The 11,884-nt window shown below is 36.5% G+C and overlaps 1 protein-coding gene across 2 annotated transcripts in view; it reads left to right on the top strand.

Annotated features, from left to right (window-relative positions):
- The window catches only part of mdga1 (MAM domain containing glycosylphosphatidylinositol anchor 1), a 184,766-nt gene that overhangs the window by 111,216 nt on the left and 61,666 nt on the right, over positions 1-11,884 (top strand). For both annotated transcript variants that reach the window (XM_084930628.1, XM_084930619.1), the window contains exon 6: positions 658-790. In XM_084930628.1, the coding sequence (XP_084786754.1) occupies positions 658-790 (133 nt within the window). The remainder of the gene's footprint in view (positions 1-657; positions 791-11,884) is intronic.

The following is an 11,884-nucleotide window of genomic DNA, read 5'->3' as shown; positions in this document are numbered from 1 at the left end:
CAACAAAGCAGAGCCCCTGGAGTTCAATTAACCAGCCAGCAAAGCTTTTCTCAGGGCTGCCTAAGACACTGCCTACTGTATCAGACTCAAAGCCTTGATCTGAAAATCATCAGTGATGTTAAGAGATGTGTGACTGCTTTTGTGTGTCCAAGTCAGTGCGTGTATGTCTACATGAGAAGAAGCGAGCACACTGGTGAGATTGCAAGTAGCATGCTTTCAGAAATAGAGAGAAGATGAACAGATTTAGTTTTTATTTTTGAACCAGATCAGTTTCATTTTCCCGATGGTTGCATGTGAAAGCTATTTGGAATTTACCAATCAAATGACAATGAATGAATATTTGAAATGCTTCACTTGATAACCAGAGCGTGCAATATACACGGGCAGGTATGCATGTATCTATGTTAATATTTGAGCTTCTCTCAGTTTGTATTTAACCCGGTTCAGCATACTAAAGACTTTTGCACAAGATTACAACCCAGTTTAAAAGAGACTGAAATAAAAGCTCTGGGTATTCAGGTTTATGGATTACAATGAAAATATGATTTTTGTTTATTATGTTTATATTAATGTTAATGTGATTCATTCTCAGATGATTCTTTTTACAGCACAATAATCCAACATGATGTTGTATGATGTCCTGTTTCTCCTATTCAGGGTGAGACCAAGGTGCTGAAGCTGAAGAATCTCAGACCCAAGGACTTTGCTGATTATACCTGTCAGGTGTCAGTCCGCAATGTGTGTAACATCAAAGACAAGTCCGTCACCTTCAGGCTGACAAATGCTACAAGTAAGTTTTTTTTAATTTGTGTTTCATTATCATTACAGTTCACAGAATTTGCGGGTGATACATTCCTAGAACACCCGGGAATTGTGAAAAACCACAAATTTGGGATGGGGTAAAAGAAAATAACCAATAAACTTTTACAGTTTAAACCCAAAATATGTGTTTGGGCTTTAAGAAGAACAAAACAAAAAACATGAGAACTCTCACTGAAACACTCGAGATAGCTACATGTATGGGGTATACTGTACTCTACAGTGCTGTATTATTATATATGTATGTATGTATGTATTATTATTATTATTATTATTATTATTATTATTATTATTATTGTTGTTGTTGCTGCTGCTGTTGTTGTTCTTTGTTGTTGTTAATAATAATATTATTATTATTATTATTATTAACAAAAGACAAACCATCAAATGTCATTAATTTATTATTTTATTTTGTTTATTTTAATTTCTTAATTTATTATATTAATGATTTCTTTGAACTGTTCTTTTTCCAGGATGGGATGATTTCACAGCATACATCTTTAATCACTATATATAGATATCACTAATATTTGGTTAAATGTTCATTAGTAAGTTGCACCATGACCATATCCTTTTGATGGCCAACAACAAGCTTAATGCCGGTTGGATATTGAACCACTCCTCCTGGCAGAATTGGTAGAGTTTATTTAAACTGGTTGGTTTTCGAGCACAGACCTGACTTTTCAGTGTAGTCTTCACATTTCCAACATGGTTGAGGTTGGGACTTTGAGAAGGCCAGTCCAGAAGCTTAATTTGGAGTTAGCCTTCCTCCTTTATTTTTCCATCCACTTGGTGCAACATACCAGTACCACTTGCAGCAAAACAGTTCCATAGCATTACTGTACCACCTTGACAGTTGGTATAGTATTCTTAGGTTAGAAAGCATCACCTTTACTCTTCCAAACATACCTCTTGTCCTGTCAAATAGCTGAATCTTTGTCGTGTCTGGCTATAAAAACTTTTTCAAGCAATTATTTGGCTAGCCAATTGTCCAGACACATCCAAATAACTTATGCTTATGCACATTTGTTTGAGAATCTGATCTGGGAATCTGCAAACTTTCTTAGAAATGGCTCACAGATATCTTCCCAACTTGTGTAAATCCACTATTATCCTTCCTAAATCTTCACTGAGTTCCTTGGACTTTCCTGTATTTATTTCCTGTATTTTGTCTTTCCTATGTAGTGGCAAATCCAATAAGTAATTTTTTTGTCTATGTTGGGAAAAAAAAGCCTGACTGTTTTGATCAATCATGATCATGAGAAATGAAAAAGTCATGGACTAGTCAAGTCAAAAGAAAGTGTAGAACCGTTAGCACCGCTTATTAAGAGATTTAAGTGAGTGCATTTATACATTTGAGCCTATATGTATACTTGTGTGACCCTGTGTGGATTAGAGAAAATCTCAAATAATTTCAGACTTGTGCACATAATTCTTGTTCTTCACATTCAGTAAAGATGTATGTGGTACAGTCATTTCAACTTGGAAAAAGAACTGTTTAAAGAAATCTTTATCAATCAAACCCAGAATTACCAAGATAATTATGTCCATGATGAATGTATATACATTTCTGACCACAACTGTTTACAACTTTACAAAGCCAAGATGTTTTATTTCTGTCGATGTACAGAAATAAAACATCTTTTTCTCTTCCTCTAATAATTCCATCTTATCTGACTATTCTGATCATGTTTGCTCTGTGATTGTGCAGGAATCTCTAGTTCTGTGTCTTTCTCTCATTGTTAAAGTGTCTCCTATCTTTACTTGTTCAGGAAATAGGATTCCTTTCTTCTTCCTCTTGTTTTCTTACTTCCTGTATGATCTGTCCCTCTGTCTTCTTTTCTCATAGTGAGTTTTTTCCCCCTCTTGCTTTTGACTTTCCACTGAAATACGGTCTCGTTCTATCTTCCTGCCTGCCTCCCAGTGTAGGATATTGTCTATCTGTCTTGTTGTACGGTTGCTGAGAGCTCATCTCAGGGCCGTCAGCTGTAATTCAGTTGTCACACTCCCTGTTATCTCCAATTCACTTTGCACCGCTCTGTCCATCTCCACGCCATCGCCCGGCAACTCTGTTACTTACAACAACATTGTTGCCATTGACAACCCTGTCAGGTTTGTTACTGTCAGTATGGCCTGTCTGAGCTGTATTTTTTAAATGATTTTTTTTCATATTGTGTTTATTTTCTCCTCTTCCTCCTCTTCTAACTTAATTTTCTAAATGTTGGCTAGCCTAGATTGCTTGACAATTAAGTGTTTAAATTTTTTTTTTTTTGAAGCCCATTATTCAGTTATATTTATTTCGTTTCAGTAATTAGATTTAATTTATTTGACAAGAAGGTCCTTGTGAGATTTAATAAAACATGAGTGTTTTAAAACTCTACAAGGTTCTGTCTTTCTCTCACTGAGCCTTTATTCTCATAAGTTTACGCTAATTTTATTTAATTAATTTTAATTAGTGAATTGCAATTTTAGTTGAAAGCAGGCTGTTGAATAAACATGGAGCCTTAAAAGCTAAACATGAGTTTAAAACTCCAAAAGATCAATATTCCCTCGACATACTGTTTAGTACTGCAGTATGTCAAGTATGTCATACTGCTAGTAAACACATCAGAGGGTCATATATGCAACCAAAGACTGGAATGCAGTGTTTTTTCTCAAAAAGCACATACAGTGATTGTAAAAATTGTTTTGTTTGTAGTGCAAATTTTTACAAGTATAAGTGTAATGTATGAAGATATATAGCAATTAAACACTACAGTATTGCAGCACAACATTAGGACACTTTTTAATTTGAGTCCTGGTGAAAAGTTGTCCTGCACTTTGAAATCCATCCATCCATCCATCCACCTCTACTTACTTCCATCTTCTACTTCTACTTACTCATAGGGCAATAGGTGAGATACGCCCTGTACTGGTGACCAGTCTGTCACAGGGCTAACACAGAGGTATACAACCATTCACACTCACGTTCTCACTTATGGCCACTGCATGTCTTTGGACTGTGGAAGGAAAACAGAGTACTTGGAAGGAAGCCGTGCAGACAAATGAAAAATATGTAAAATATGCAAAAGGACATAATTACCTTTCCCAGTGTAGATCACATTAACTTCATTTTCCATTTTGCTATGTTCCCACCGCTGTTATTTGCCCCCCAGAAATAGGCATCTTGCAAGTTTACAGCCTTTATTATTAACAATTATAAATTTCTACAATAGATCAGCAATTTCACACTTTCCTGTGAGACTGTGCTACTTTTCACTGGCAATAACACTATACAGTATATATCAGCAACACTATAGAGTATATTTTTTTTATGATGAGCACAAGGTTTTGTGACACTTTTAAAATATATTTACAGGTTTTGAACTGAAGATGTTATCCAGTGAAAAATAAGGCCTCTTTTGAGATAAAAGTTTCCCAGGAGTCTTCTAAAGTGTGCTAAAGGTGGGAAAGATACAAGAAGTCAAAGAGAAGAAACTGTGACAAAGTTAGGAAGAAAATAAACAGAATTTGGCACCTCTGTTGTTAAAAAAAAGGAAATAAAAAGAGACACAAGGACGAAACAACCAAAAAACTAACTGAATTAAAAATAAAACAGATGGATACAGCTTACTGAAATATTTCAGAAAAACTAATAGTTAATAATTAATGCTAATAATTCAGTATTAGGTAAATCAGCTGTAGCTCAGAGACACCCAATTAATTAGAGCAGACAACACTTATAACACAATGTTTTCTTTTAAGACTATAGAAAACACACTTTTAATAGACAATGACCAAAAGGACATGGCAACCAAACATGAACAATTTACCAGCGTTAAAATCAACAAGTAGGGAAGGAAAACAAACAGGTCTTCATGCTCCCGCTGTGTGAAATAGGGGTTCTTCACGACCATTGCCCCAGCCTTCCCTCTTGGGCTCCTGTGGCTAAGATCAATTGTATTCCCACAGCGCACTCAACACACACACAAAGACACACACAGCAAACACAGCAATAAACGCCTGCCTGGCCCTGGCATCAGGGCTCAGAAGCTTGCCAAAGCAGCCAATCTGTCTGGACCTCACAACCTCACAGACTGATCGAAAGCACACACCGCTTAGTGTGTGTATGTGTTTCTTTGTGTGCACATGTCTGTGGTTACAAAAGAAAGAGGAAAGAAATGTGGTTAAGGGGAGAGGGATGAAGTGTGATTATGTCTGAGTGTGCACTCTTCTTCACTTCCTAACCTGCCCTAACAGAGCACAGATATCTAATGAGATAAACTGTTTAAATAAAGAATAGAGAGAATTGCATTTCCTAAAACAACTCCAGATTAACTGCATTAACAAGTTTATATACCTTAGACTTCTGCACCATTTTGAAATACTCACATAAACACACTTAAGATTAGGGATGGGTATCGATTAGGTTTTATCCGATACCAGTACCAAACCGGTACTTCTGAAACGGTGCCGGTGCTTAAAGAATGGAGAACACACACTTTGTCCAAAAACCTCTTATGTTTAGCTGTTTTTTTGTAAAAAGATAACAATGTTAGCCTTTTCTGCAGCTATGGGGCATATATGGTATCACTCTTGGCTGGAAGCAGTGCTTAATCAATGGAAAAAAACACAAACTTTGTCCAAAAACCTCTCATGTTTTAGCTGTTTCCCTCTTTTTCTTTGGTCATTTTAGCCTTTTTGGCCAGGGTGAAGGGAGTACCTGCCATCAAACAAGAAGACAGCCGCATGTAACTACGACGGTGTTTGCTAGTTCACCTTACATGCGTTAATGTAATAACGTGGTTAGCCCACTCAACGTGAATTACACACGAACAACATTAAGCTACTCACGCAGAGAAGAACAGCTGCTGCTGCCATCATCGTCCGTCATCATTTCTGCTACACCGGCAGGGCTAGGGGCCAGGACTCTCCTCTTCGGGTTTTTGGGGGATGTTGCTAACTCCGGGTCCGATAACAGGCACCACACCCGTAGTAGATGTGCATGGTGTGAGGTCTCGCAGCAAGCTATCAAATACGGCGCATTTCTCGGCTTTTAACAAAATGCTATACGTCGCCAGGTGTTTCATCAGATTTGAGGTGTTATCTCCTTTGCGCAGTATCACAGTATCACCTTAAAGCACTTGTTGTAGGCTGCTGAGTTTACATATTTTGCTGTGAAGTACAGCCAGACGTTTGACCGCTTCGCCTTGGGCATTTTTAATCTGTAGCTCTGCTCTAAAAGAACGTAGGTACCTGGGCCCGCCTACTACGCTTGCAAAGGTAAAATGATTGGCTGGAATCCAAAGTGTATGACATCTCAGGGAAATAAAGCACCGAAATGTGCGCTGCTTTTCAGTCTGGTTACTACCGTTTATGTCAGAACCGGTGCCATTATCGCACCGGATACCGGTACCCATCCCTACTTAAGATGCTCCTAAATCATCTAAATCACTAATACTACCTAAAGGCACGCCATGAAAACATGTAGTAATGGAAAAACAAAAGCAAATTTCAGGTCTCAAATTTTATAGCACATATTTTGATACTTTAAACAAAAATAAGAACAAAAATTAGACTTGATCTCAAAAGAAAACAAACATTTCCTTTCACGGGTGTAAACATTCTCTCAGAAAATTACATCTGTAGACTCAGATCTCCAAAAATGAATAGAAGTATAAAACTGAAATAAATAAAGTGACAGATGCAGAAACAAAGAAAATGACACAAAGAACAGAGAAATACACAGGGGGCAAAGGGAGGGAGAGGTATAAACAGATGGACACAAAGATGGAAATAGAGAGATTGTAAAAGACAAAAGCAGTCTGCAAGTTGCTTTTTAATCTTCTATAATATTCGTTTAATGAGCATATTTTGCTTTTCCTCACTGAGCCCCTTGTTTGTCCTTGTGTACCACTCACCACTTAGATTAGATACATCCAACTAGGTCACACGATTACTGCTGATTCACCGCACTGGGACAAGGGGAATGATTGATTTTTATATTATAATCCTACCCTGGGATTTTAGTACTGGCTTCTGCCCTCTAGTAACCGTCATCAGAGACCAAATCCTCTTCCCTTGCCTCTCATAAAGAAGAACATGGGGGCATACTCTGTAAGCTTGTCATGTTATTTAAAGTTGTAGCATACAAGGGTTTAGGGGGTAATGGAACATGAACCGGATGTGTGGCATTGAGTAACTTAGATGGACTTCACCATAAGTGAAAAATACTCTAGTATTAGTAATAAACTGCATGTTTAAAAAGTGGGAAAACATGCATGAGAGAATATATGTGTCAAAACCAATAAATCAACTAATCTCTTTATAACCTCCTGCTCCCTATTTTAAAAAATTTTAAAGTAATTTTCTCTTCATATCTTCTCATCGTTTTATGTCTATACTAAACAAAAAGAAAGAGGGCAGGCCAATTTGTTTAACCAAGTTCATTTGAAGTGAATAACTTCTGTCATACAATAAATTTTTAATCTGACCTGAAATATTCTGTAATAGTGGCACCTGCAAGTATGTGTGTGTGTGTTCTTGTGATTTGGCACTATTCAAATAACACTGAATTGAAATGAAATGGAAAAACTGAAACTCTTCTTCTATACACAAAGGGAAAAAAAGAAATTGAAAATTAGAAATTTCTTTCACAAATTGTCAGGTTTGTTAAATAATTTACAGTTAATATAGATCACAGACTTCTGACAAGTTCTTACTGTGTGCCTTTGATTAAGTTAGAAACTCCACTTATTATGTAGCTCCTGGTGTCAATGTAGATTTTTTTTTGAAGATTTTTTCCTCCTGCTACAATGACATAAATGGAACACATTTTATGGGAAAAAAAACAAACAACAAGAAACAAGGACACATACACAAAAATTGGGAGAATTTAATTTGTACGTGCGAGTTTATTTAGTGTTTTATTGATTATTATAACACATACCACACTATACCTTCAAGATAATATGGCAGTTGTACAATTGCACGATATATATTATTATTATCAATAGGAGGCTAATCCTACTGCAAATGAATTCCCCCTTGAAAAGTTGAAGATCAATGGGCAATCTGCAATAATCCTCACTACACTAAAACCTCTCGTAGGACATTTTATTGCACCTGTGCAGTCAGTTTTATGTAAGGCTATAATCCATGCCAGGAAAGGGTTACGTGAAAGGGAGAGAGAGACCAGACATATATTTAAACAGAATTTAAAAAGCAAAATATTGTTTTAAAACTGATGCTTGTGCATCCATTATATTTACTTTTTTAAATTGTATTATTTATATAGAAATATAAAATTTTATTGAATGGTATGTCCGGGCTGCATGGTGTACCCCCACGTAAAACATTTCCCCATTCAGTTCATAAATTTCTCTGACATTTCTTCATCACCCTCAAATCCACTCTAGTTAGGGGATCACTGTGGGGATATGTACAGCCACACCACAAGCAAGAATCGATTTGCTCTCAAGGCTGCCTTGATCATTTTTTGTGAAGTCATTGGTCGGGGCTTTAAGAGTCTGAGAATTTTCTCTGAATTTGAACCTTAGAGTTAAAAAAATATATAGCTTTAAAAATCCAAGGAATTTTGAATACGGTCTTTTTCGGGGACAGTTTGCATTGCACTTTTTCACACTTTTTTACCCATGAGCAACACAAAAATTGCATTTGGGGATACTTTAGGATATTTGCATTTCTATATTGGATTCAGCTGTGTCAGAATATTTTCTCTGTGGCTTACAATTAAATGTTTCAAAACGCTTTGTTGAGAAACACTTGACTTCAAAGTGACAACGTCTGCCTTTTCTTTGATTGAAAACTGCAGTTGAAATTAAATATTCATTTTCTTCATTTCCTTCTTATATAAATTCAGTTTTAATTGTCTTCTTTTTCATCACTCGAGGCTCACGGTAGCTTTGCAACGGTTTAAAAAAGTTTAAAATTATATTATTTAAACGGATGTCTTTAATTGTCCATCTTTGATGACCATTGTTGTGATCTGATGTAATATAAATAAAACTGAGTTGAACTGAATTGAAATTGAATAAACTTTATATTAGCTTTAAATAAACAGCATATTCCAAGACCCAGCCTTTCTTTGCTTCAGAATATTTTTTCCGTTGTATAGCTGCCAACCCTTCATTTTACAATCACACCCTAAACTTTTACTCATATTACCACCAATGATCAGCAAAAAAGTGTTGATCGCTACTTGATCTCCAAACCCATTGGCCAGCCTGCAATCCCGCCATATTTCTGACTAACTTGGCGATAGTGACAAGCGCTGTGCCTGAGTACAATGCACAAACATACAGCTCTTGTCAGCTTACACCTCTCTCCAAACCTTTAAGCTTTTATTTCCAGCCAATTTCCCCCCAATAACCCCTCTGCCTTTACCTTAGAGACAAATTAAATCTCAAACAGGTTACACGGGATGACGGTGAGAGAGAAAGCAAACCATAGGGTTTTTAAAAAAATGCAGGATGGAAGGCTGAGGCCGAGGTATGACAGAGATGCGAAGACGTGAAAAGAGAGAATACTGAAGATACGGAGATGACAAACTGACAGAGAGTTAAAGGAAGAGAGGAAGTTGAAGTGTGTGCATGGAAAAGAGAGGCATTTGTTACCTGGTTGTAAACCACTGTGCTGCACATAAATCCCATTACTTTGGGAAGAGCATTGGCTGATCCCTCCGTTACCGTCACCCACGCATCCCCAGGAAATTGAAGCTATAATTCTCAAATCCTCTGTTCCTCCCCATTGCCTAACTCTCACTTTTTTCGTCTTCTCAGATTTTCTCTCCATTTTCACTGCTTTTTTTTTCTGTGGCTTAAATATTTAATTAGTTTGTTTATTTGTTTTGCAAATTAATGATAGATCCCATCAACAGTCTGCAGAAAATATTGTGAACTGAGATTAAAAAGTGAATAGGCTTGACCTTAAGCAGAAATAACTTTGCAATGTAGATGGATAAATGTTATAATTGTTATACCATCACTGGATTGAATGACACTGTGATGGACTGATAACCTGTCTATTGTGTACCCCAGCTCTCGGCCCATTAAACCTCAGATAGACTCAGGCCCTTGAATTGAAAAAGAGGTTAAATGGATGGATTGATAGATTGATGGATTTAAGTGATTTTTACACCCAGACAGAATAAATCACCAATAGTCGTCTTTGGATGGGTTCAGTCCTATATATATTCTGGTTGATGACTTAACTCTTTAAAGGCTGTGGGACATAGGGGTAACAACAGAGCAGGAAGAAACTCTTAACATGTGCCTTATAGAGCTACCGTATAGACCCACTGTTTTATTTAAACCCAGTCTCTGGTCTACCTGACTTATGTTATAACTATGTATGTCCTATCTATTAACCTAACCTACTATGTACAAACCCTACCTGGAGAAACGTGCAGACAGCTCAGACTTAATGATAAAATCAATTAGATCAGCATACAGTAGGGCTTTTCTACATTGCATCTCCAAAAAAATTTATTTCACTGTAAATTAATTAAACAAACAGGCACATAACCAAGCGTGAAAGCTTCCATTGAGGTTTGTTCAATGCTTAGAAGGGTTTGCAGGCCCACAGGGGTTTACTTTCCTAGTGCTGTGATTTGATACAATGGGAGTAGACAGTGCTATTTATGTGCTGATTGCAGCTGTTACACCAGTGAAATTTCTTGTCAGGTTTGGAGACATCACTAGTGAGGTTAGCTAAAGAGATATCCCATTAGTGCGTGTGTGTGTCTGTGTACGGGTGTGTGTGTGTGTGTGTGTGTGTACGTATGTGTGCTTGCTTGCACATTTTTGTTACCCATTAGAGTGGAAGAATGTTTGCGTTTGTGTGTAGAGCTCTGTGCACATTCTTGTATTAGCAGAAACATGCACCTGTAAACTTGTTTGTTAAAGCTCTGCACCACTTTCATTACGCCAATTGCAATCTGCTAAAAAATAAATAAATAAAAAAATGAGAGAGAGATTAGATGAGAGGATGTAGTGCATAAAGTCTATTAGAATGAATTGCTTCCTGTACCCTATTGGTTTGGTCTCTTACTGAGGATTAACAGTCTCAGGTTGATAAAAGCCTAAATTCTTCTACTCCTTGTCCTCCAGAGCCCATTTAAAATTATGGCTGGAGAATTCTTAAATCAATTATGAGTCAATAGACAGATCGGTCGATTATTAAATATATTTATATTGAATAGCTTGAACATATTTTTTCAGCTTGAACATATTTTTTCATAGCATACAGTTATTTTAGTCCCACAAAAATACATGAACGAATCATAAATCATAAATGATTGTCATAAATGATATGCATACGCACTATACAACAAATTCTGTCATGGCTTTGTCTTGATCAGGACCCACAATTACAACGGTATGTGAGACAAAATACAAAGAAAAGTAAACTAGAAAAATATGGGTTAAAGATGATAAAGATGCCTCTTTTAAATGTCCACGTTCATAAGTGAACTCCGACAAAGGACAGCTTGATTTCTACAGATGAATACTTTTTTCTTTTTTTTAAGTGGTGGAAGAGTGATACATTGTCAAAGCCCTTTCAGTTTTTCAAGGACCTTTTTGAAGTATTGCTAGTGGTGTTTTTCACAGATGACAGATTGCACATATTGCTGCTTATAATTAAACCCATACTATTGTGGATTCAATAAAACATCTATACCTTAAAAACCTCTAAGCCTCTTTCATCACTCATCATTCACCAGTGTGCTAATTAGTTATTGCAAAAAATATATATTAAGATCAAACATTGTTTACTTTTAATTTTATGTCTCCATATAGTAAAAAAGTATATAAAAGTCATCAACTTGTTGTATGTTTGTATGTGGAAAAACCAGTTAAATCCTTTTTTTTTTTCTTTTTAAGCATTCACTTAGCCAGATAGTTTAAGGGAGAGTTACACAGATGATTTCCAGCCAGAGAGCCGTACTGTAACAACCAAAGATTAGTGACTTGTGACCACTGAGCAGCTCCAGTAAAGAAACTGTGGTTTGACTGCTTCGCCCCAGGCTGTTTTTACTCTAGTTGATGAGGGAGGTGAAAACCTT

The sequence above is a fragment of the Perissodus microlepis genome, chromosome 1 (genome assembly GCF_051167445.1).
Source record: "Perissodus microlepis isolate ML-2025 ecotype Zambia chromosome 1, ASM5116744v1, whole genome shotgun sequence".
NCBI lineage: Eukaryota > Metazoa > Chordata > Actinopteri > Cichliformes > Cichlidae > Perissodus > Perissodus microlepis.
This window is presented reverse-complemented; position numbering and strand designations above follow the sequence as displayed.